Source organism: Pelophylax lessonae, assembly GCF_965119305.1.
Source record: "Pelophylax lessonae genome assembly, chromosome: 8".
NCBI lineage: Eukaryota > Metazoa > Chordata > Amphibia > Anura > Ranidae > Pelophylax > Pelophylax lessonae.
In genome coordinates, this window is record NC_138775.1 from 264,775,715 (window position 1) to 264,801,048 (window position 25,334).

General features: G+C 44.5%; 1 protein-coding gene across 3 annotated transcripts in view; it reads left to right on the top strand.

Moving 5' to 3' along the window:
* The window catches only part of SLC44A5 (solute carrier family 44 member 5), a 282,899-nt gene that overhangs the window by 115,614 nt on the left and 141,951 nt on the right, over nucleotides 1-25,334 (top strand). For all 3 annotated transcript variants that reach the window (XM_082266222.1, XM_082266223.1, XM_082266221.1), the window contains exon 2: nucleotides 18,333-18,381. In XM_082266222.1, coding sequence (XP_082122348.1) covers nucleotides 18,333-18,381 — 49 coding nt within the window. The remainder of the gene's footprint in view (nucleotides 1-18,332; nucleotides 18,382-25,334) is intronic.

The following is a 25,334-nucleotide window of genomic DNA, read 5'->3' on the forward strand; positions in this document are numbered from 1 at the left end:
TTCAGTGCAGCAAACTCTCTCCAGAAGTTCAGTGAGCGCCGGTTCACACTGGCGCGACGCTACTTTCAGGGGCGACCTCCGAGATCGCGGTGCGAGCAGCGCGCCGCGACCTCGGAGCGGCCGCCACAGACTTCATAACATTGAAGTCTATGGCGGTCGCCTCCTGGTCGCCCCAAAGAAGCTCCGGACCCTTTTTCTAGGTCGGAGCGACTTGTGTCGCTCCTATTAGAACGGGTCCGTAGCTTCCCTATGGGAGGCGACCTGCGGCGACCTGTGAGGCGACCAGGTCGCCTCACAGGTCGCCCTAGTGTGAACCGGGGCTGAGGATCTCTGAATGATCCAATGTTGACCTAAATGACTAATGATGATAAATAGAATCCACCTGTGTGTAATCAAGTCTCCGTATAAATGCACCTGCACTGTGATAGTCTCAGAGGTCCGTTTAAAGCGCAAAGTTCAAGGGGGCTGAATACTTTCGCAAGGCACTGTATGTATTTGAGTCGATTGCTATGAACAGTGCTGTCAATCTAACAAAGTAAACTTACTTACCGGAGGGGAGAGTTCATTAGTGAGCTGCTGCTCCTTCATTGTCCAATAAGCAGGCTGGGGTCAGTCCTTGACCAGTCTGTATTGGCTATTACTGTGTATACCTTTCAACACTAGAGGTAGGGTTGTCTGGATTGCAAAACTGACTGAAAAATGTATATATACACGCATTTTTCCTTTTTATTTAGTGGTTTGCATAGAGCTTATCTTTACTGGTTTTAGAATCCTATGTTGCAGTATTGCCCAGTACTTTGTGCCGTGTCTTGCGGTGGCATTCATTTAGTTGCCAGCTACTGCCTTTCTGGCACGCCAACACACACAAGTACAGTAGCTGGCGATATACCCATGCAGGAGTGCACTATGACGCATGTTACAAAATGTTGCAGGTTCATTTGAAAATCATTGTTCTGCCTTATCAAACTCACTTTAATGTGCAGCATTGCACTGCAGCATAGTGGAAAAGTATAAAGGGGCCCCCAACCAAAGGTTATATTTTGTTTAAAGTGGAACCAGATCAGATTATTTCTTATATTATTTGAGGTCTCCACCGCTTAGCTATTCCTGGCATTAGTCTTCCTTCTGTTCCCACCAGGGCTGGGACAAGGGGTGGGCAGGAGGGGAAGCTGCCCTTAGCACAGCTGAGGAAGGGACAGAGAATGGACACAGGGCAGTAAACCCATTCTACGGCATGCATTAAAAGTGGGGGAGGAGGGGCAGTTCTATGAACCTGTCCCATTACTGGTTCCCACCTATAATGTATGTCTGTGACTTGTGTACAAGTGCAAACATCTTGCCATTGAAACTTAAAGGAACATATTGGTGATTTAAAGACCAACTCCGACATTTCTTTTTAAATACAGAAGGACCTCTGGGAGAAGCATGTTAAGGGTGAGTTTAACTTTAACCACTTGGTGAGCAGGCCTTTTTTTGCTATTCAGCACTGTGCTACTTTAACTGGCAATTGCGCGGTCATGCAACACTGTACCCAAATTAAATTTATATCTTTTTTTTTTTTTTTTTTGGTGGTATTTGATTACCCTAAACAATAAGGCTATGTTCACATGTGGGCGTAGCGGATTGCGGGCAGAATCACAGCGATTCTGCCCCCGATCCGGAAATCATTGCAAATTGTGGGACGCCTGTGCGTTGCCAGTGATTTGCAATGGCACCCTAAACGCTGTGCGATGTTGCCGCGATTCCGCCTGCGGAATCGCGGTAACATCGCGCAAACAAAATCGCGGGACGCATGACGCCCCAAAGAAGCTCTTGTACCTTTTTTGGGCGTCATGCGTCCCGCGATTTTGTTTGTGCGATGTTACCGCGATTTGGCAGGCGGAAATCGAGGCAACATCGCACAGCGTTTGGGGTGCCATTGCAAATCACGGGCAACGCACAGGCTTCCCGCGATTTGCAATGATTTCCGGATCGCGGGCAGAATCGCGGTGATTCTGCCCGCAATCCGCTACGCCCACAAGCCTGAAACCACTCAAACAATGAAGAGTGGAGAAATGATTACTATAGACACCGCTTTAAGGATGGGTAAGGATGGGTACCGCCACAACTCTTGAAATTCGATATAGCAAAGAAGAACCCTGGAGACCTCAAAGAATGAGGAAGAACCTCCGAAAAAAGCAGTTGTACCCAGGTATTTGATTACCACTGGGTTTTTTATTTTTTACGATTTTAATGAAAAATGACCACAAATTCTGAAAAAACAAACAAGCACACGTGCCCCCCAAACCCAGAATAAAGGCCGCAACGTACCAGTACATCACCAACCCTACCCCGCTTTTGTTGGGAAAAAAAACATTCCGATCTGCGCGATCTGTGTAGATTGCAGGGATTTCAGCAAACATTGCAGATTCCTACCTTTTGTTATTCTGAAGAAATAGCTGTTGGTTTGTCTGTTACCATGTGCAAAGTAAATGTGAATGGGAGTGACTTTATAAATATTAATCAGCTGCTGCACTTGAAGGGTTCTAATGAGGAAAGTGTCAGGGTCTGCATCACTTTTGACATGATTTCCCTTTGGCGGTATCTCACCAAAAATGCCATTCTTGTTGCAGGGGATGCCAGAAATCGTACTTTTACTGATGCCAGAATCAGTAAGCCAATCACACAAGCAGGAAATGACATTTCTGGGGGGCATTTGGTACACCATCTGTGTGCAGAACACCTCCAGGTTGCTGTATTGCATTTTTCAGAAAATTACAGTGCTGCAGGTTGAAAAGGAAAGGTCATGATTGATCCCCATAAAACAACAGTGCTCTACATTTCCCAACCTCCCTCTACCGTTCTGCATCTCCAAGCATACTTTCTGTATTGAAAGTTGGGCCACTTCCTCTTTGGACTATCTGGGATTCAAATTGACCCCTTGTACTCCACTCTTTTTTTACAACCAATTACTATCCGCTTCTACGAACCATTACCTCCCTCATGCAATCGTGGCAGTTTCCCTCTCTGTCATGGATCGGCCGCATTTATACGGTTAAGATGACTATACGCCCCAAAATCTTGTATTATATCAGAACCCTGTCCGTCTACGTACCTTACCTTTATTTATGTCTGTTACAGAATAAAATTATTTCCTTTATTTGGGCCTACAAGCGCCCTAGAGTATCACGCTTTACCCTCTATACCCACAAACTACCGGGAGGACTTCGATTTCCTATAGTGAGGAAATATTATATGGCGGCACAAATGTCCCAACTCACCCTGCTTTATGCCACTACAGGTGTACCCTTTTCAGTGCTCTTGGAGCTTCCCAATTGTGCTCCCATCTGGACCCAGAGCATTTTCTTGGTGGTCGTCTCATGGATTTATGCAGGTCTATCACCATCTCACATCCCACATCTTTCTTACGTGATCCTCCATCCAGGAGACTCATGATAAAGGAAAAGGAATTGGCAGCACTCCAGGTTGAGTCAAAATCCAGATTTATTGACTGGACATCCAAATATGACAACCGTAATGATTAAGCACACAGTCAGTGTGTGAAACGCGTCTACCTCGTCACGATTGTCATATTTGGATGTCCAGTCAATAAATCTGGATTTTGACTCAACCTGGAGTGCTGCCAATTTCTTTTCCTTTATAAAGTTTTCACGGAGGCAAGCCGGGGCATGCACGGAGTCATCAGGCAATTACACCACCTTGAGCAGTGAGTTCTTGTCTTTTCAGGAGACTCATGAGACACCACCTGCAGAGTTTTTCTGTTACTCAACTCCATTGGGTGACCTCCCTGAGATGCCACTACTGACCCTCATTCTTCTACCTACTACAAGTTTAGTTGGGATCGAGATCTGGGAACCTCAAACGATCCTGAGGAATGGAGTAAGGCCTGGTCCTCCATAGCACAATGTTCTTTCAACATGACTACCCTGGAAGTAGCATTCAAAGTCCTTTTGAGATAGTACTGGGTTCTGGCCCATATTGCAGGTTTGACTACATCTTACAGCGATAGGTGCTTTCGATGATGCAGCCAATGTGGTGATATAGTTCAAATCTGGTGGTCCTGCCCACTTTTAACTGAGTTTTGGTCTAGGGTTTTTGGACTCCTATACACCCTATTTCATGTGCCTATCCGTAAAGAAGCTAAACTCGCTCTACTACATTGCCCAATTCAGGCCCTATTCTATTCTATTGCAACTTACCTGTTTATTGCCACCAAACGCACTATTGCTAGGGCCTGGAAAACACCTTCTGTATCATTTATGCCAGTGAAGAGCATTTTGACCACCCTGATGATAAATGAAGAAAATTACAGCATTTTACATGATTCCAACGCTAGAACACTGAAAGTGTGGCCCCTTGGTGGTCGTATGCTCTCCTCACCCTGCATCCCAGCAACCTGGGCAACCTATAATTGCTCATATTTCCACCCAATGCTGCAGATGTTTTTCCATTATGCTCAACTATGCCATTGGTTGACCTCCTACAAGTCCAGTTGGGATGGAGATCTGGAAACCTCTATCTATCCTGAGGAATGGAGTAAGGGCTGATCCTCCATAGCAAAATGTTCTTTCAATGTGAATATGCTGGAAGCAGCATACAATGTCTTTCTGATTTGAATTGCTGATATTTCCACCCAAGCCTGCAGGAACCCACTCTGCCCTCCCCTTTCCCATCTCCCTACCCTTTCCTTCCTTCTATTTCCCATCTTTCCTATCCCTGGAGTTTATTTTGGTTTCTGTAGCTGCTGACTTTGAATATTAGCACACTTACCTGTCCTGGAGTCCAGCAATGTCGGCACCACAGCCAATGTTTCCATCGGCTGTTGGGTGCTGGCGCCGCCATTGCCGGTAAGGGAACCCGGCAGTGAAGCCTTGCGGTCCCTACTGCGCATGCGCGAAACGCGCTGCGCATTCGGATTGGCTCGGCGGTGGGGGGAAGGAGGAGGGGGCAGCGCCTGGAAGTGGGGATGGATACCTGTCAAAAACATGTACCTGTTCCCCTCTCCCTCGTGAAAGGTGCCAAATGTGACACCGGAGGGGGGGGGGGGAGGAAGCAAATGAGCAGAGGTTCCACTTTTAGATGGAACTCTGCTTTAAGCAACTTACATGGACCTACGGCTCCTACCATGAGGTCGGCCAGTTGACATATCATATTACTAAAATGTTTAGTTGCACGGATATTACTCATGTCTTTATGCCATGTTCTTTGTTGTGTGCCCCCTGTGTGGGTGATCAGTTGTCATGTCATTTTTGCGAGCAACAATAAAATGTATTGTACTAGAAAAGGAAAGGTCCTTTTTAATAACATTCAATTACAATATGGCTTGTGTTGCAATTGTATACGCTATATAACCTTTTTTTATTTGCTTTTTCTTCCCCGTGAAAGTGGAGTAACCCTTTAGGCTGGGTTCACACTTAGTGTGACTGGCTCTCAATGGAGTCCGCTCACACAGCTCCGGGCGGCGTGGTCGGCACTGGGAAAAGGGTTCTGTGCGTCTTTGGCTCCATTTCAGGTCTGAATTCATGCAAAAATTCGGACCTGATTTGCACCTGAAACAGAGAACAGGCATGCATCGGACCCCCTGCTGGGACCCGTGGCCAGAGCATGTGTGAACCCGGCCTAGAACTCTCCATCATCCACAGAAATATCAGTTTCAGATGGTCTAAAGTGTTTTCAGCAAGCTTACCTATTGCTCCACTCTGTTGCGACTGCAAAACATGAAAGGCTCCATTCGCTAAGCTAGGAGATTATATATTATTTACCAGAACTATCCTGAGTTTCAGCCATTTGATGGTTATTTTAAGGTCTCATTGGCCCTAATTGCTAAAAATAGGGGCCATTATGGCGAATACCGATTGTTATTGCTTTGAGAATTAGGCCTAAAAAGCGCTCTAGGGAAAAAGAAGATAATGAATACAATTTACAAAATGTACTGCTTACTTACTATACAAAGTTTTTCAGAAAAGCGATGTTGAATTTAAAGCCTGGCTGACGCTATCATGTTGTTACTGTAGTGCAGCCAGGCAACATAAATAGTAATAATTGCAGGCTTCTTTTTTATTTGTAACCGTCCTATTTGCTGCAACATATAAACACCCTGTGCTAGCCACATGTTAAAGAGCTGTACCGCTGGTGAACACTGATGGCGCCAGTCTGACTCACGCCCCCTGAACATCGCTGTTGATTGGAGCATTGTGCAGGGGGCAGGTTAGATTGTTGGATCTGAAGCTTCAATTGAGCTTCAAATTATATGTGCAAAAAAACAAACTGTTTTTTAGGGAGAAAGATGGATGACAAATATTTGCAAATTTGAACATTTTACCATTCTGCAAAACAAAATCAACTCTAAAAACCACAGTGTTCAAACCCCAGGGGCTGGTATTGGGCATTGAACCTTGCCTCAGTACACGGAATATTTGGTATGATTAAGGCTAAGTTTAGATGCATCATAGGTTGAACTGGATGGACTGATGTCTTTTTTCAACCTCACTAACTATGTAACTATGTAACTATGTAAGATGTACGGTTGGGGGGGGGGGGGGGGGGAGTTAAAACGCTCAGTGGAGTCGTGTTTTTAGCACCCCCCAACCTTGCCCATTATAAGAGAAGTATGGGAATGTTTTTTTTTTAGAATCATACTTACCTAGGTGGACACAGCATTGGTCCGATGCTACATCTGTCCCCCGCCGGCTCTAAGACTGAGAACTGAGTGATCCCACACTAGGGCTGCACGATATTGAAAAAAAATCACATTTTCCCAACGATAGATATTGCGATATTTTTTTGCGGCGGATACTCTTCGTCGTGCATTTTTGGTAGTGATGAATGTTGTGAATGTTGGCTATGACTGAGCGGGGAGCGCCGTGAGCAGCGGCACAGCAAACCATTGACGTGTGACTGTGCACTGTGCAGGCATGCGAAAAGGGGAAGCCTTCCGACCATACAGGCTTAATGTTACTGTAGGCAAGTAGTGCAGCCTTCTGATTGTACCATACAGGCCAGGGTTAAAGCGGAGTTCCGGGCACAAAATCAACCTTTTTTTTTTGTGCCCATCCGCTTGGTCTCCTTCACCTGAAAAGGAATTGGATAGTTAGGTTTTTTTTTTTTTTTTTTTACTTACCTTGTAATTGTAGAAAGAAATACTCACCTTTCGTCACTTCTGGCTTGCAATGATTCCTGGGAGCTGAACGTCATCGCTCCCAGGAATCAATGCGACGGCACCGGCCCCGCTCGTCACTTCCGGGGCGACGCCGCATTCCCTGCTAAACAGCTTCTGGGCATGCCCAGAAGCTGTGGAGGAATGCGGCGCTGCACCGGAAGTGACGAGAGGAGCCGGTGAAGGTGCATTCTGGGAGAAGAAGACGCGGAAGAGGACGCAGAAGAGGATCGCGCCGGCTTCAGCTGCCCACAACAGAGATGGCAACGCTGGAGAAGAAATTTTATAAGTGAGTGATTCTTCTTGCAGGTAAGTGCGAACCCGGGACAGATCAGAGGCTAGCCATTGTGGAATGTACTAGCCCTGACTGTCCCGGGGGTATGTTTATTGAAATTTTGTTTTTGTGCCCGGAATTCCGCTTTAATGTTAATGTAGGGAACTGGGAAGTATCACAGCAGGTTAAGAAGACATTGTGGTGGAAGGCAGAGAAGTCGGGACTCACATTGAGTAGAAGAACACAGCCTGACATCCGTCCCCTGACATGTTCAGTCTGCCCTGGAGCTAGTTCTCCTGACTGAGCGGTGAGCGACGTGAGCAGCGGCACAGCAAACCAATCATGTGTGCAGGCACGCGTGATTGATTCGCTGTGCCGCTGCTCACGGCGCGCTGGTCATCGCTCAGTCAGGAGAACTAGCTGCAGGGCAGACTTCTACTCACTGTGAGTCCCTACTTCTCTGCCTTCCACACTGTCTTCCATTGCATGTTCTGGCGATGTGACTATCTCCCACGCTCACAGCACGATATCGATGTGAAAATCGAATATCGTTCAGCCCTATCCCACACTGCGATCTCTCGGTTCTCAGAGCTCCCTGAGCAGAGAGCTGGTGACTGTCAGTCACCGACTCTCCGCTCTGCCCCCTCTTGCGCTCACTGGAGTGCTGGGCTGTGGAGGGGGAGGAAGCTGCTGGCTCTCAGCGGGTCGTTGAGAGGCTGAGCCGGGTGGTGGTCCAGGCATGTGGTCAGATCCCAACCACATGGTCGCGATCTTTCCTGAGCCTGGACCGGCTCTGTGACTTCAGCCAACATCTATTCCCAGGTTTCACTGGAACTCACATTAGGAAGATGTTGTCCAGGCCCCTTAGGCCATATGCACCACACTAAAAGGCCTGTAGAAGATCAGGGGTAGAGATGGCAACTACAGCTAGTCCTCAAATCATCTGTACCACTTCTGGGAAGGAGAAGCTCTGCACAGGACTCTTTAGATCAGCTCAGTACAGGATTAAATCTTTGCAGCTCTGGGGTGTGCTATTCCAATACCCCAACTACATTGGGTCCCAACCATGGCTGATATTTATATAGGCACTATCACCACCCATTACATCACTAGAGGAGGGATTCCTTTAAAACGGAGGCTAACACCTTCCTTTAACATTACCTTTACCATCCCATAATGGCAACAGAGCCATCAAATGGCAGGCAAACTGACTGCTTCTGCCAACAGGCATATTTTTCAACTTTTGTTAGGCAGTAATTTTAAAAAGGGGAGGGGGTCTGGACCTAATAAGAAGGCCTTTTTCTGTAGGGACCACCTTAAACGTGATGCACCTGAGACAACTCCAATGAGTAATTTAATCCAGTGTTTCTGAACCAGGTTGCTGTAGCACCCTAGGGTGCCTGCTGGGTTCCCCTGGGTGCTGTGAGCATCCAACACAGATTGATTTGGGTGAGTATCATGAATTGCCATGGTGTGGATGGCTACCATTCAGCAGAGAATGGAAGTCTACCTCCTCGAGACCTGTTCTACCTCCCGCCCACTGGTGTAAATGAGTGGCTCTTTCATGGGGGGCAGGTGTGATTGAGGGGCTCTGTGATGGGTGTCTTTTTGATCAGGGGATTCTGTGATTAAGGGGTTTTGTGTTAGGGAAGACTGTGTGATTAGGAGACTCTGTGTTGGTAGGACTGTTTGATGATGGGACTCTGTGATTAGGGGCCTCTGATGTGATGAAAGAACTCTGTGATTGGGGGGACTCTCTGATGTCATGAGGGGCTTTCATTTATGGGATGGCTTCTGATGTTTAGGGGGGACTCTGATGTGACGGGGGGTCTCTGATGTGATGGGGGACGCTGACGCAATGAAGTGACCTTTGACGTGATAGGTGGCCTTTTATGTTAAGAGGGCTTCTGATATAAAGTGATATCCACTATAAGACTCGGTCCACACTACCGCGACTTGTCAGGCGACTTCTCAGCCTGACAAGTCGCCCTCCCTCGCGGTCCATTGTCTGCTACAGGACCCGTTCTAATAGGAGCGACACAAGTCCGACTTAGAAAAAGGGTCCTGTACTACTTTAGGGCGACCTCGGAGTGACTTGCATAGACTTCCATTATGTGAAGTCCATGCAAGTCGCTCCGAAGTCGTGGTGCATGGGAATGCACAAGTCGCCCCCGAAGTAGTAAGGAGTCGTGCCACCCCAGTGTGAACCGAGCTTAAGGGTAGTTGTCTTCTTGTGCCTAAAGTTGGGCTTTAAAGAATGTTTTAGTAAGGCATATCATTTTCCCTTTCCCTAAAGCATGCTGACTTGGAAATGTTCTGATTTAAATACTGGATTCCACGAATAGCCTGGACATCAGCTGCTGAGATCTGGGCTGGAGTGGTGCAGATAAGGTTTTTCTATTTCAACAATAGGGTACAAAGTCTCCTAGTTAATGAGTTATGCATTTAGAATTTACAAAGAGGAAAAGCTGCCTTAAGCTGGCCATGGACTAGTGGAAATTTGGTTGAAAATTTTCATTTTAAGAATATTTGTTTCATTTTCTAATCATTAGTGGGATTGAAATAATGTTTGTTTTTGACCGCAGAAATTGAATCTTTTCCTAAACAAACGGACGTCTAAGAGCCCATTCACATTAGCGCGACTTGTCAGCCTGACAAGTGGCGCTGGGTCGCGGTCCATTGATTAGCACAGGACCCGTTCTAATAGGAGTGACACAAGTCGCTGTGCACCGCGACTTCACAGGTCGCCCCTCGAAGTCGGATCGCCTCAGTGTGAACAGGCTCTTACAGTGTATGTGGTTTTCATTTTGTAAAGTCACTAAAATCAAAATTTTTTTAAGTACTCTCAAAAGACATTGGTCATGTCGTTGAATGTACTAATGAGAAATTTATTTCCATTTTTGTTGTCTAATTTGAGAAACAGACGCACTGTTTGGTATGTGTTTTCATTCACACGGCATAACTAAATTAATTTTCTAAAAAATATTTCTTTCCTTTCTAATTGTTTCTTTGGTGCAGGTTAGTGGTGCACCGAAATTTCGGCAACCAAAATTTTCGGCCGAAAATGGGCCTATCCAATTTCGTCCGAAAATGGGTCATGATGGCTGGAGGGGCAGTCTGACCTTTATTTTCCCCAACGGTGTCTCCCTGCTCCAGCCGCCATCTTCAGGCTCAGAATGGCCAGCGGGCGCCCTGTGATTGGGCGAATATGACGGGGGCTGGCCTGTGACTGTCCAGTCACAGCGTAACGTGGGTGGTGCATGCGTGGGTGGCGGTTTCTTCTGGAGCCGGGCCCCACCCTCGCAGTCTCAGACCAGCGCGATCAGCCTCAGCACACCAACTGCCTGCTGCTCAGCTCCGGACCAGACCTCAGACGTTCTTCCTCTTACTATAAGTGAATGCCGGCAGATAATTGTCACTAAAGGAGCTGATGTATGCCAAAAGGGGGGACAAGGAGTTAGAGGGCAAGAAAAGAATAGAAAGTTAACAGAGTTACAGATGTAAGTGACTGATAGAGGAAGAGAGCAGAGTGCTGTTTATTAGAGAAGAGTGGGGAACAAAAGAGAGATTTTGGAAAAAATGAGGGGGATACCTGGGATGCTAGAGAGGGACTAGTCTCAGCAGTGTCATAAAACAACAATTCTGTCTGGAAGAGAAAGATAGGAACTTTCCCTCTTTTGTTCCCCAATGTACAAACCCGATTCCAAAAAAGTTGGGACACTGTACAAATTGTGAATAAAAACAGAATGCAATGATGTGGAAGTTTCAAATTTCAATATTTTATTCAGAATACAACATAGATGGCATATCAAATGTTTAAACTGAGAAAATGTATCATTTTAAGGGAAAAATAAATTGATTTTAAATTTCATGGCATCAACACATCTCAAAAAAGTTAGAACAAGGCCATGTTTACCACTGTGTGGCACCCCCTCTTCTTTTTATAACAGTCTGCAAATGTCTGGGGACTGAGGAGACAAGTTGCCCAAGTTTAGGAATAGGAATGTTGTCCCATTCTTGTCTAATACAGGCTTTTAGTTGCTCAACTGTCTTAGGTCTTCTTTGTGTCACATCTTCCTCTTTATGATGCGCCAAATGTTTTCTATGGGTGAAAGATCTGGACTGCAGGCTGGCCATTTCAGTACCCGGATCCTTCTTCTACGCAGCCATGATGTTGTAATTGATGCAGTATGTGGTCTGGCATTGTCATGTTGGAAAATGCAAGGTCTTCCCTGAAAGAGACGACGTCTGGATGGGAGCATATGTTGTTCTAGGACTTGGATATACCTTTCAGCATTGATGGTGCCTTTCCAGATGTGTAAGCTGCCCATGGCACACACACTCATGCAACCCCATACCATCAGAGATGCAGGCTTCTGAACTGAGTGCTGAGAACAACTTGGGTTGTCCTTGCCCTCTTTAGTCCGGGTGACATGGTGTCCGAGTTTTCCAAAAAGAACTTCAAATTTTGATTCGTCTGACCATAGAACAGTTTTCCACTTTGCCACAGTCCATTTTAAATGAGCCTTGGCCTAGAGAAAACGCCTGCGCTTCTGGACCATGTTTAGATTTGGCTTCTTTTTTGGCCTATAGAGTTTTAGCTGGCAAAGGTGAATGGCACGGTGGATTGTATTCACCAACAATGTTTTCTGGAAGTATTCCTGAGCCCATGTTGTGATTTCCATTACAGTAGCATTACTGTATGTGATGCAGTGTCGTCTAAGGACCCTTACGCACAGAGATTGTTCCAGATTCTCTGAATCTTTGGAGGATATTATGCACTGTAGATGATGATAACTTCAAACTCTTTGCAATTTTTCTCCGAGAAACTCCTTTCTGATATTTCTCCACTATTCATCGCCGCAGCATTGGGGGAATTGGTGATCCTCTGCACAGCTTGACTTCTCAGAGACACTGCCACCCTGAGAGGCTCTTTTTATACCCAATCATGTTGCCAATTGACCGAATAAGTTGCAAATTGGTCCTCCAGCAATGCCTTATATGTACATTTAACTTTTCTGGCCTCTTATTGCTACCCGTCCCAACTTTTTGGGAATGTGTAGCTCTCATGAAATCCAAAATGAGACAATATTTGGCATGACATTTCAAAATGTCTCACTTTCAACATTTGATGTTATCTATATTAATTATCAATTATAACTTTATGAGATTTGTAAATTAGTCCATTCCTTTTATACTCACAATTTGTACAGTGTCCCAACTTTTGTGGAATTGGGTTTGTACTAGAAAAAACTATTTTAAAATAATTTGGGGGCAAAAGGTAATTTCGGTTTCGGTTTTCGTCAAGGGCATCCTGAATTTTCGGTTTCTGTTTCGGCCCAGAATTTTCATTTCGGTGCATCCCTAGTGCAGGTTTATACATAGGACTTTATAGGCAGCTTCTATTGTTCGGAAAAGCTTCCAATTAAAGGACAGATGTAAGAACTGATTTTTTTTTTTTTTAAAAGTGCATTAACATATGATATACTAGAAAATTGAATAGTCTCAGACCTTTGAAAAAGAGTTAGGGGTACCTACATGGCAAAATAGATTTATAGAAAAAAGCACAATGTGGCGCAAGTGGTATTATTTTAATGGTACCGTCTTATGACTAATAGTAATACATAGAGAAATGAATCTCGTTTGCATAAAAATCAAACATACTTTATTATCAAATCACTTGATTACCAATTTTGCACCAAGGGTGTCACAATCATTGACTCAAGATGTGAGTTCGATTTGTGAGACCCTTAGTGGCTATATACCCAATTCCCAACATGTTTCGCGGGAATCGGCTTCATCAGGGGCATGGAAGGGTGCAATATCAAGGAAGATACAATTACTAGAAAAAAGAAAAAACATATCAGAAATTCATCATACAACAAATATTGACATCATTTTTTCATTTAGAAGAATCATACAAGATTCACAATGTTTTTTATGACTATTAGTCATAAGACGGCAACATATGATATAACACCCAAGCCTTGAGATCTTTAACCCTTTGTTGGGAAAGACACTGTGCATATCAAATTTACAATTAATAGTGAGGTTTGCCATCACAGGACAGACAGGATTATTTATGGTAAATATAATCCCCTAGCCCCCTTCTTAACAATACATAAAAAGAGTTTCCTTTTATCAGGTTTTCTGGGTTATGCTCAACAAGCATACTCACACAACCAGCAAATGCATTGATGTCCTGTAGTGATCTACTGCTGTGCTGCAGGCCCGCCATTTTGCTCTCTCTGACATCATCAGGAACCAGCTGTCTTGTTCCTAGTTCTTGCAACTGACACCCTGATGACGTGCATGTGATGCAGCACATCTTCAGGGGGCTGGTGGCATGAGCCAGGAAAAGACAGCCAGTATCGGGCAGAGGCACATGCTCATTTTTGTTTGCTGAGTTGAAGACGGCTGGGATGCATGACGTGAGTATCCCAGGAGGCTGCAGGAGCTTGGGGAATGGAAACAAGTTATGCTATGTGAATGGGAACATGTAACAAATATAACAGGTGTAATCCCAATATGGTGGCAAAAGTGAAAGCAAACTTTAAAGCAGCCATCCTCATCCAGGATTCTGTGGATCCCTAGGGTCCACCAGAGGTGGCTAGGGGTTCCTTGAGGTGTGGCTAATTGACCTCCCATCTGATGGTGCCTGCAAAGGGCCAGATCAAACACCACTTGGCAGAACCAGCGGCATGATTGCAAAGGTGGCATGCTTGGCAAGGGAAGCCGTCTTTCCACTTACCACCACCATTGTAAGGGGCATTTTTCCAATGGCCCTTGATGAATATCAGGCATTCACTGAGACTTTAACTATTTTAGAGGTTCCTCTTGGATAAAAAAGTTGAGAAATGCTGCTTTAAAGGATCACTAAACCTAAGGACAAAAATGTAATATATTGCAGCTTACCCGCTGTTAGATGTGGTGGCTACATTTTTTTTCAAATACATATTCAACAAGTACAGAAAATGCTTATTTATTTTGCTAGGAATGCAGTGCCTTTGTCACTAGAGCTGAACTGGAAGGAAAAACAATGTTATCTTTCTTCTGTAAACCACTAATTCCCCCATTCCACTTTCCTAAGAACAAAGGCAGATATGTTTGTAGCCCAGCCAGGGTGTCACTGGCAACCACGGTTCATTCCATAAGCACAGTATAGGAGTGAGCATAATCACTCAGGGACAGGCAGGGTGTTATTCTCCTGGTGAAAATAACAGGAAACAAATGGTCAAGCTAGAAGAAAACAAATGCAGTCACCCTGAAAACAAATGCTGCTCAAGGTGAGTGACCGACTCTCACATGTTGTGAACAGGAACCCAGGGTGCTGCACAGCTCCTCTGTGAGATTCAGAGACATGCAAAAATCCAGAATATTCTTGCACTCCTTGGTAACTTTATTAAAGAGGAAGTAAACCCTCCTCTGCAACTTTTACCTATAGGTAAGCCTATGATAAGGCTTACCTATAGGTACTGTAAATATCTCCTAAACATGTACCGTTTAGGAGATATTTACCTTACATGCAGTCAGTGACGTCACTGGCGCATGCGCTCTGAAGGAATGGCCGCTAGTGCCTTTCTTTCAGAGCCTCGTGCCGTGACCGTTGGCTCCCGTGCGCATGCGCAGGAGTGACGTAATCGCGGCTCCAGCCAATCAGATCGCCGGATGGAGCAAACCCGGAAGAAGGGCAACAGAACATGTCACCCATGAGAGAGGTGAGCGGTCGGCACTTCGGGGCTTCGTTCTAAGGTAAGTATTTCATAATGAGCTAGTATGCGATGCATACTAGCTCATTATGTGTTTGTCTTTCAAGTGTTCTTTTTTAAAAAAAAAAAGAATTCTGAGGTTTACAACCTCTTTAAAGCATTAAAATTACATCACAGGTATGACAAGAACATAAAAGGTAACGCATTTCGTGCTAACGTTAGCGCTTACTCAAACGCGTTACCTTTTATGTTTCTGTCATACCTGTGATGTGACTCTAATGCTTCAATAAAGTTACCAAGGGATGCAGCAATATTCTGGATTTTTGCATGTCTCTGAATAATGCAGGCACCCTATCTACGGACTGGCAAGCTGCAAAATAATAATGGTTTTGGATTTAGGTAACACTTTAAGACCCCGTTCAGACAGGGGCGACACGACTTGCTGGGGCGACCTGTGAAGTGTGCACCGCGACCTCGGCGCAACTTGCACGGACTTCATGTAATTGAAGTCAATGCAAGTCGCCTCCAGGTCGCCCCAAAGTAGTACAGGACCCTTTTTCTAAGTCGGAGCGACTTGTGTCGCTCCTATTAGAACAGGTCCTGTACTATTCAGTGGCGGGCGACCCACCGCGACTTGTCAGGTGACCAAGTCACCTGACAAGTCGCGCTAGTGTGAATGGAGTCTAAATGTCTTACCCCGTATGTATCAACATTAGAAAAATCACTTTAATATTTTTTTTTTATTAAACAAGTACCGCTTGTTGACAATAATAAAATAACTTCTACTCCTGAGCTTCCTCATGTGACCTGCCCTAGATCATATGGTGCCTAGCTTTGAGCACCGCAGGCAGTTTATGCCATTACAAACTGCCAAGATGCTAATGCATTTAAGCAGTCTGATTGGTCAGGCAACGCACTGACATCTTTGCTGCCATCGTTCTATGTGTTGGGTGTTCAGTGTGCCCCTGTACCTTTAAGGAGGAGTGGGCTCTTTCCAGGCTCACCTGCCCTTTGCCTATCCATTTAAATGCATGTGCTTCCATTGTGGAGACTCAAGAATTAGAGTTAGGGATTACAGAAAACAGGGTGCCTGGACGGGGCCTGCAGCATACGCATGTATTTGCAGATGTGTGCAGCGCACTTCTCTGCAAATCACATGCGATATCTGTGCGTTGTGAATTCAGCCATACATATTGTATGGCGGAATTCGCATTGCATTCAGGCGAAAGTCGTACAGGACCCTTTTTTTTGTCCACACCAGAATCAGATTGCATGGGTGTTCACACCTATGCGATCCGATTCATGTTCGAATTGACAGTTCGCACTGAGATATGCAAACTGATTGTTAACTTTGTATTGACCCCCGCAGTGATTCGCATATGGCAGTGTGAACTGCCTGCAAGTCGAGTGCGATGCAGAAACCCGCAGTGGATTTGCAGGGTTCCCGCATCGCATATATGTGAACCGGCACTTAATCAAACTGATCCTGTCTGGAAGATTTGCAGTGAAATGGGAGAATCTGCAAGGTAAAACATCATTATTATTACATCTTGCCCCACTAAGCAGGAAGCACAGCATATCTATCTATCTATCTATCTATCTATCTATCTATCTATCTATCTATCTATCTATCTATCTATCTATCTATCTATCTATCTATCTATCTATCTATCTATCTATCTATCTATCTATCTATCTATCTATCTATCTATCTATCTATCTATCTATCTATCTATCTATCTATGTGCAATGAGAATATATGGCTTCCTCAATGTCTAGCTCAGAATTTCTGAAAAACTCTGGGAACATCCAGTCGCAAATATCCAAAAGAAGAGCCTTTCACTGCAGATCCCGGGATCACTTTACTTTGTAGGTCACCAGCTCACAGTCCTATTTTTGGATTGATACTGAAATTGAGATAGAGCTGTTTGGTGTCCATGGTTGTGCGTGAGAATAATACATTTGGAGGGAAATAATAGCTGTGTTACAGGAAGATGTATGTTTGTAGACTGAGATTACTGGTAAGAATTTTATTTCACCGCTGACCATTGTGATAACGAATGTTCCACTTCAAAGTCAAGAGTGCAAACATACCTTAAGATTAATGTTCCTATGATAAGGGTAAGGCTACCGCCACCCAAACCTCTCCCGTGTTCTGATACAAGGTCACAGGTATGATTTCAGTAATGAGTGTGCCACATACCTTCCAACTGTATGGGGTGAAAAAGAGGGACGTGTTCTAATACAAAGCATGTAGGCAATAAAAACAACCCACTACACCTTCAGCTTCGTAGACCATAATGAATGACTAGGTGGCTATGCTATCTTTCCACAATGCTTCATGAATGAAGGCAATATTTCTCCCACTGACACCAACAATGGGGCTCAATTCCTTCCTTTCACTGATATCTATGAGAGGGCATAATTCCTCCCACTGGTGTAATCATTGGAATGCTATTCCTCCCACTGATATAAACACCATTCCTCATACTGGCATTAGTGGTGTTGCATTATTGCTTCCACTGACACCATTGATGGGGGATTATCCCTACCACTAATACCAATGATGGGGCAATATTCCTCCTCCTACTGATCACAGGTACTATGTAATTTGTTTTACTCCCACTGACCACCAACTGGAGGCATTGTTTACTCCCATTGATGTTGTAAGGGTAACCCCAAAACTCATGGGTTTCAGTAACATTTTGACTGTTGAAGCCAGATTGAAATATTTATTTAGACAAACATGTAGATAGGAAGCCATGTTTGGAGAGCAAGTCAATCACATTACATTCTGTTGGCTTAATATACATTGCTCTCCAAACATGGCTTCCTATCTACATGTTTGTCTAAATAAATATTTCAATCTGGCTTCAACAGTCAAAATGTTACTGAAACCCGTGAGTTTTTGGGTTACCCTTACAATGTGAATGTACAATGTATATGTAAAGCGCTGCGTAAATTGACAGCGCTATATAAAAACCTGAAATAAATAAAATAATAAAATAAATTGATACTGGGGCATTTTCTACTCCCACTGACCACAGTGCCCCCCCCCTCCCTTCCCTAATGTCTGGGGGGCTGTAAACTGGCTCTTTGGTTAGAAAGTATAGAGACCATGTGATAGTATATGACTTGTAATATTAGTTATTTTGTTTATTAAGTTAACATTATTTTTGTTTCTTCATTGTAGGTGAACCAAGGAAGTTTGATCCAAAGTTTAAAGGACCCATCGGAAACAGGTAACCTTTGTATACTTGTGCGTAAGTGCCGGTTCACACTATGTCGCTCCGACTTCGGGGGCGACCTGTGAAGTCACGTGCACAGCGACTTCGGCACGACTTGCATGGAGTTCATATAATGAATGTCTATGCAAGTCGCTCCGAGGTCGCCCTGAAGTAGTACAGGACCCTTTTTCTAAGTCGGAGCGACTTGTGTCGCTCCTATTAGAACGGCTCCTGTAGCACTGCATGGACCACGACGGACCGCGACTTGTCAGGCTGACAAGTCGCCTGACAAGTCGCGGTAGTGTGAATGGACACTTAGGGGGACATGTTGTGTTTTTCATACATTTTCGTAATGTACTTGTTATGATCAGAAATAAAAAATATTTCTTTTTAATCAGGTAAACATTAAAATGTTACATATGAAAAGTTTATATTCAGCTCTTGAGCTCAATAGGTGTTGCACTCCCAAATGAGCAGCAGGAGCTTTCTGGTGCGGAGAAAGCACCTGCGCTGTAAAATAGATCTGAAGGACAGGAGATATCAGCTTACATATGCAGCAGACAAAATGCACACCCCTTCACCGTAAAGTCTAATACACATGGGTCAAATGTCGGGCAACATCAGCCAGTTCAATAAAAACTGGCCCACATTCTGGCCCGTGTGTATGGCAGCCGGGTTGGCTTCTGTCAGGTGTGCATGATAAAAAACCAGCGGCAAACCGGGTCCAATCAGTGATCTTAGGGGAGAACGCTGTGTTAATATCAGATTGTTAGTTCAGCGGAGAGAAAAAAAATACTAGTGGTATGTACTAGGCTTAATGGATAGTGTCTGACCTTGAAATATACAGGCTTTAAGCAAACATGTGAGTAGTGTTGGGCTTTCATATTGGAAAGTCCAGAATGTTTTTTAAGTACTGTAAGTGTCATGGATGTACCCTGTATTCATTTTTCTTTCAATGTATACCAAGATATAAAATATGAGCGAATCAATTTGCACAGTTCAAAAAGGAAAAATTGTCCAAAAACATTCGTATTTTAATATAAACACTAAACCTATATGTAATTCCAATGCTTTTTCTGGCAAGCCAATATTTTGATTCTCACATGCCCCCCTCTTCAATAAAGCCTAAGGATTATTTTTCCTTCAACCCTCTCTAGTTTTCTGTATGACTCAGTCAATGGTCTATGTACTTGCATACTTCTTGGCACCACAGCCCCTGAAGGGCTTTGTCCTTTTGTCTTAGGATTTTTCAGCAATTTGTGCCCAGTCATAGCAGGTGGTGCTAAAACAGGGCCACATATGGCCATTTTAAAGTGAACTTGTGAGAACAAACATGGGAACATCCATTACTGACCTTCTCCAAGGGAGACCCCATGAGAGAGGGCGAACTAAGCCAAAAGGCCATATCCACCCCCTCCCAAGACTCAAGGCTGGGCCCGAGGACCCACACACTCCAGTCGTGCAAATAAAGAAAAAAAGGTGAAAGTGCAGTGACAAACTCCAAAGAAAAAGACAAACAAACAAAGAAGTGGGGAAAGGGAAGTGGGGAAAGTGCAATGGTGCCATGTGAGGAACCAAGGCAGGCCTTCTTTCCTACTGTGTCTGTTTTTCCTGTTATCATTAACAAATTCCATACAAATTTGTTAGCACCACAAAATGATACTTGGCTCTGTAATCTCTAAAAGAATCTTTCCCCTAGTTTGTAGATGTGATAACTTTATCGCAAAACAATCAAAATACGCTTATTGTGATTTTTTTTTTAACCAAAAATATGTAGCAGAATACAAATTGGCCTGAAAGGATGAAAAAAATTTGATTTTTCAATTTTGTTTTTGGAATGTTATATAGCAGAAAGTGAAATAAAATTTTTAAGATGATTTACTTACCTAAATTCCTTTATGTTTTTCGTGCTTCACCTGTGTTTTTACCCAGGCGTTTATTCCATAAAATAGATTCCACTCTCACTTTTGGCAGGGCTCTCGCCCTCGTATAGCTAGGTCCTCCCTCCAGGCCTCCAAATTCCAGGGCAGCCTGGCATGTCCTGTTCTTTACAAATATTTTATTGCGTCCCAACTTACCTATATATATGACTGGCTTGGTGACTCTCCTGGGAACTCCTCCACCATTCTTGTATTGGCCTTGCACGGATCGAAGATGCAGGCTTTAGATGCTCTCCACATATAGTTGCATAGGAGCTGCTCTCGTGTCTCTCCTATGGAGGTTGGGTGGCTGGCTTGGCATGTGATGGGGTAGCATGAACCCGCGGTGTCTCCTAATGCCCCGTTGTGGGATAATCCCAACTTCCCCGAGCTTCATGGTCACCCGGACTCCTGTTGGTGGTCGGGACTTGGGGTGACGCATGTCTCCCATGTCTTTAGGTCAAACATTTTTGTATCTTTTGATGACCTGAGGGCCTGACATGGTGTGTGCAACCGTTCCTTTTTTAAATACCTGTTACTACGCCACGCCGCCCGGGCACAGTTTGCTGGGTTGACCCTGGAGCTCGAGGAATCCCCAATGGAAAAGTTGTTGTCTATCCCAGAGGTAACTAAAATGGTCACTGCGTTTTACTTGAGGCTGCAGGCGGCTAGTTAAGACCCATTTAAGCTGGCCATGTGCAAGTGGGTCACACTGCTTCCTGAGCTGTCCGAGGAGGTGTGGGATGAGGCCTCGGAGGTGTGCTTCCAGGACCTTATTGGTTCTAACCACAGACTCATACAGTTCAAATTCATTCACCATTTGGGCACTACACGCCTCAAAAATTGGTCCGTATGGGTGTTGCCCCTGGAGCCGCCTGTCCTAGATGTGATTGTCCTGCAGCAGACCTCCTCCACATGTTTTGGTCCTGCCCCCATATTAAAGGTTACTGGACGTCTATTTTCGCATTTTTTAATGATAAATTACACCTGCCGGTCCCACATACGCCGGAGGTAGGCCCGTTGGGTGTTGGGCGTTTTGAATTACTTCATTCACCGTGTACGTCCTTGGGCCCTGATCCGCATACTACTGTTCTATGCTAGGAAACTTATCTTGTTACATTGGAAAAGTGTTGAACTGCCTACCGTACAACAGTTCTATGTTATAGTGCGTGGAGATGTACCACTCTATAAACTGATTTATAAGAGTAGAGGGTGTCTTGGCAAGTTTTCTAAAGTTTGGCAACCTTGGCTTGATGTAGAGGATTCGTTCTGGGTGGATACCCCTCTGCCTTCCAGCTTGTCTGCTGACTGAGACCATGGAGGTCCCATGTGAACTGAGGATTATCTGACGAGCATGTAATATAATATTGCTCTCCCCTATGGGGATGGATAGTTGAGGGTAGGGGAAGGTGTGTGTGTGTGTGAATGTGTGGGTGTGTGAGTTGGTTTGTTAGTGTGTGAGTGTCCTTGTCTGTCGTCTTGTCTGGTTGTCCCCCCTGTCCACCTTAGGGTGGGGACCACTTAAGGCAGAGGTCTCCAAACTATGGCCCTCCAGTTGTTCAGGAACTACAATTCCCATCATGCCTAGTCATGTCTGTGAATGTCAGTTTTACAATGCCTCATGGGATGTGTAGTTCCGCAACAGCTGGAGGGCCGTAGTTTGAGGATCCCTGACTTAAGGTGTCCTGCTAGGTGTGTCCCTATGTTGCCGTTCGGCTTCTGAGCAATTCCGTCTTGGGGTCCCCCCCCGTCCTTCTCTTCCTCCCTAGGCCCTGTTGGCCTGTTTTTGAGTTGTCTATGCTGCAATGCTTTCAATTGGTTCGTTGTTTATACCCTGCTCTGTTTAAGTCCCCGTTCACACTGGGGCGACCTGTCAGGCGACCTGGTCGCCTGACAGGTCGCCGTAGGTCGCCTTCCATAGAGAAGCTGTGGACCCGTTCTAATAGGAGCGACACAAGTCACTCCGACTTAGAAAAAGGGTCCGGAGCTTCTTTGGGGCGACCCGGAGCGACCTGCATAGACTTCAATGTTATGAAGTCCGTGCCGGCCGCTCCGAGGTCGCCCCGGAAAGTCGCATCGCCCCAGTGTGAACGGGGCCTTACTGACATTGCTTGTACTTTTGTTCTGTAATGTTCTTGAAAACTTATAAATAAACACCTTTCAAAAAAAAAAAATGAACGCAGTTATCTTATCGCAACAAATGACCTGGTCATTAAGGGGGCAAATCCTTCCGGTTCAGAAGTGGTGAAATTTAAAAAAAAAAATGGTCAAAAACAAATGTTGACTTGACCCTGCTAGCTATTAGAAAACAAAAATTCCAAAAATGTAAATTGTAATATTAAAAATCCAATAGTATATGACAAGCTTTACACTGGGGGCTTATTCTCCTCTAGCTACTCCTCTGTGCAGTAGATTTATTTGTAGCTCCACCGCTGCAGTCTTTACAAATCCAGGTAGGACAACCACAATGGCCCATTAGCAAAAATATTAAAAAAGACAGTATAGAGATAGTCTTCTATTCTGAGCTCATTTTGGGGACATCTGAGATAAGAGTTGAACCCAATTAACAAATAAACATTTTCTATCTGTTGATGCCGCACGTTGGACAGATCTTGCGTTTGGCAGCAGCTTGGGCCTCGGTGATTAACACGTCTCAATCTGACCTCTCTCAGTGGCCCATGCGTTCTTATAAACAGCCTCCAAGCTGTCTGGTTCGTTTCCATTGCCAAACTTGTAGGATTGTGCGACAGATGCCACAAATGAAGAGGAGCCGGAAAAATTCCAGAAATGCAGCCAGTCAAACATTTTCTCACTGTAACACGAATGCCCCCACATTTTCAGTGAAATTACAATGATATTGTTTCAGCTTTCTCCCTTCCAAGCGCTCGCCGTTTCCATGTGATTCATCGTGTTCAGTGGCTTAATGAATACAGAGCAACCTCATCTTCTGTTTTTACAGATCTGCCTGCTCTGCCAATATCCTTTAGAGCTGTGCATGCAGCCAAATGAGAAGCGTTTGCAGCGGAGGATAAATGATCCAGGTAATGCACTCCAATTAGGGGCTGCATATTTACAGAAATGCTAAATGCCTAAAGGAAAACTTCAGCCAAAAAAAAAGAAGAAACAAAAGTTTACAATTTAAAAAATGGCAAAGGTTTACCCATACCTTATTCACTCTTAGTGCCTTTCAGACTGTTTATGAACTTCACTCGAGAAGCACGCCTTTAGGCCCCTTTTACACAGGCGGACCGTTCAGATCCAATAGTAGACGCAATAACTTTTGCGCAAACCAATCAAAATACGCTTATTTTTTTTACCAAAAATATGTAGCAGAAAACAAATTGGCCTAAAATGTTAAAAAATCTAGATTTTTAAGGTTTTTTTTGGGAATGTTATATAGCAGAATGTGAAAAATATTGTTTTTTTTTTCTAAGAATTGTCGCTCTTTTTCTGTTTATAGCGCAAAAAATAAAAATCGCAGAGGTGATCAAATACCACCAAAAGCTCTATTTGTGGGAAAAAAAGGACACCAATTTTATTTAGGTACAGCGTCACACGACCGCTCAATTGTCCATTAAAATAACGCAGTGCCGAATCACAAAATATTGCCTGGTCATTAAGGGGGCAAATCCTTCCGGTCCAGAAGTGGTTAAAGCGGAGTTCCACCCTAGAATTAAACTTACCTCCATCTTCTCGCTCTGGGTCACCTGAAAAACAAATGGATAATCGCAATTTTTTTTTACTTACCTGGTTTAGAAGAAAATATACTCACCTTACTTCCTCTTCCTCCCCTCGGCGGCCACGGCCCGTCGTCACTTCCTGGCTTGCAATGATTCCTGGGAGCTGAACGTCATCGCTCCCAGGAATCAATGCGCCTGCACCGGCGCCGACGTCAGTACCGGTGTAGGCGCCGTCATACCTTGCTAAACAGCTTCTGGGCATGCCGGGATGACGCTGCGGTATCCAACTACACAGGGCTGGAAAGGGATCCAGTGCTGGATACGTCCCAGCACTATATATATTTGGAGATACTTCTACTCTATTACAAATTGCAGACGACCTGTGTTTTTGACCTCGCTTTGGAGATTCTCGTGGGAATTTTGATCGGGGGGCTCTTTCTCACTGTCACCTGTAATAGCCATCATTTATTTGGCTTACAACCATCCAATCTCCCTTTGGAAGCCCATATAGATACATAAATTGTTTCAGGCCTATCTTTTATAGACCTAGCCAATTCGGCACATACTACCTGCGGCCAAAGACACCTGAAGGCGCTTTTTCTCACCCTTTAAGGTCCATTTACCTGGTCCTCCGTCCTGGTATTCACAGAGGCTTTTGCATATCTGTCTGAGCTCTGGTGTTTTCTGGACTATCGAGAAAGGCATTTGGACCGAAACGCGTCTAGTCCGATCCAGACACCTCAGACCCTCTAGGTTCCAAGACGTATTTATGACCATGTTTTTATCATCCATGTTATTTTTGTTTTTGTATATTTCATTCTTGTAATATTTGTAATAAAATTTATACATTTTCATACTCAAGTCCTGGTTCTTGCCGTTCAAAGTCCCAATCCTCAGGGGTTCTCCATTGTTCAATATTTACTAGGGATGTTGGCAAGATTCCAGGGTTAAAACACAGACTCCGAATTTATCCTCTTCAAATACCACCAAAAGCTCTATTTGTGGGAAAAAAAGGACACCAATTTTATTTAGGTACAGCGTCACACGACCGCTCAATTGTCCATTAAAATAACGCAGTGCCGAATCACAAAATATTGCCTGGTCATTAAGGGGGCAAATCCTTCCGGTCCAGAAGTGGTTAAAGCGGAGTTCCACCCTAGAATTAAACTTACCTCCATCTTCTCGCTCCGGGTCACCTGAAAAACAAATGGATAATCGCAATTTTTTTTTACTTACCTGGTTTAGAAGAAAATATACTCACCTTACTTCCTCTTCCTCCCCTCGGCGACCACGGCCCGTCGTCACTTCCTGGCTTGCAATGATTCCTGGGAGCTGAACGTCATCGCTCACAGGAATCATTGCGCCTGCA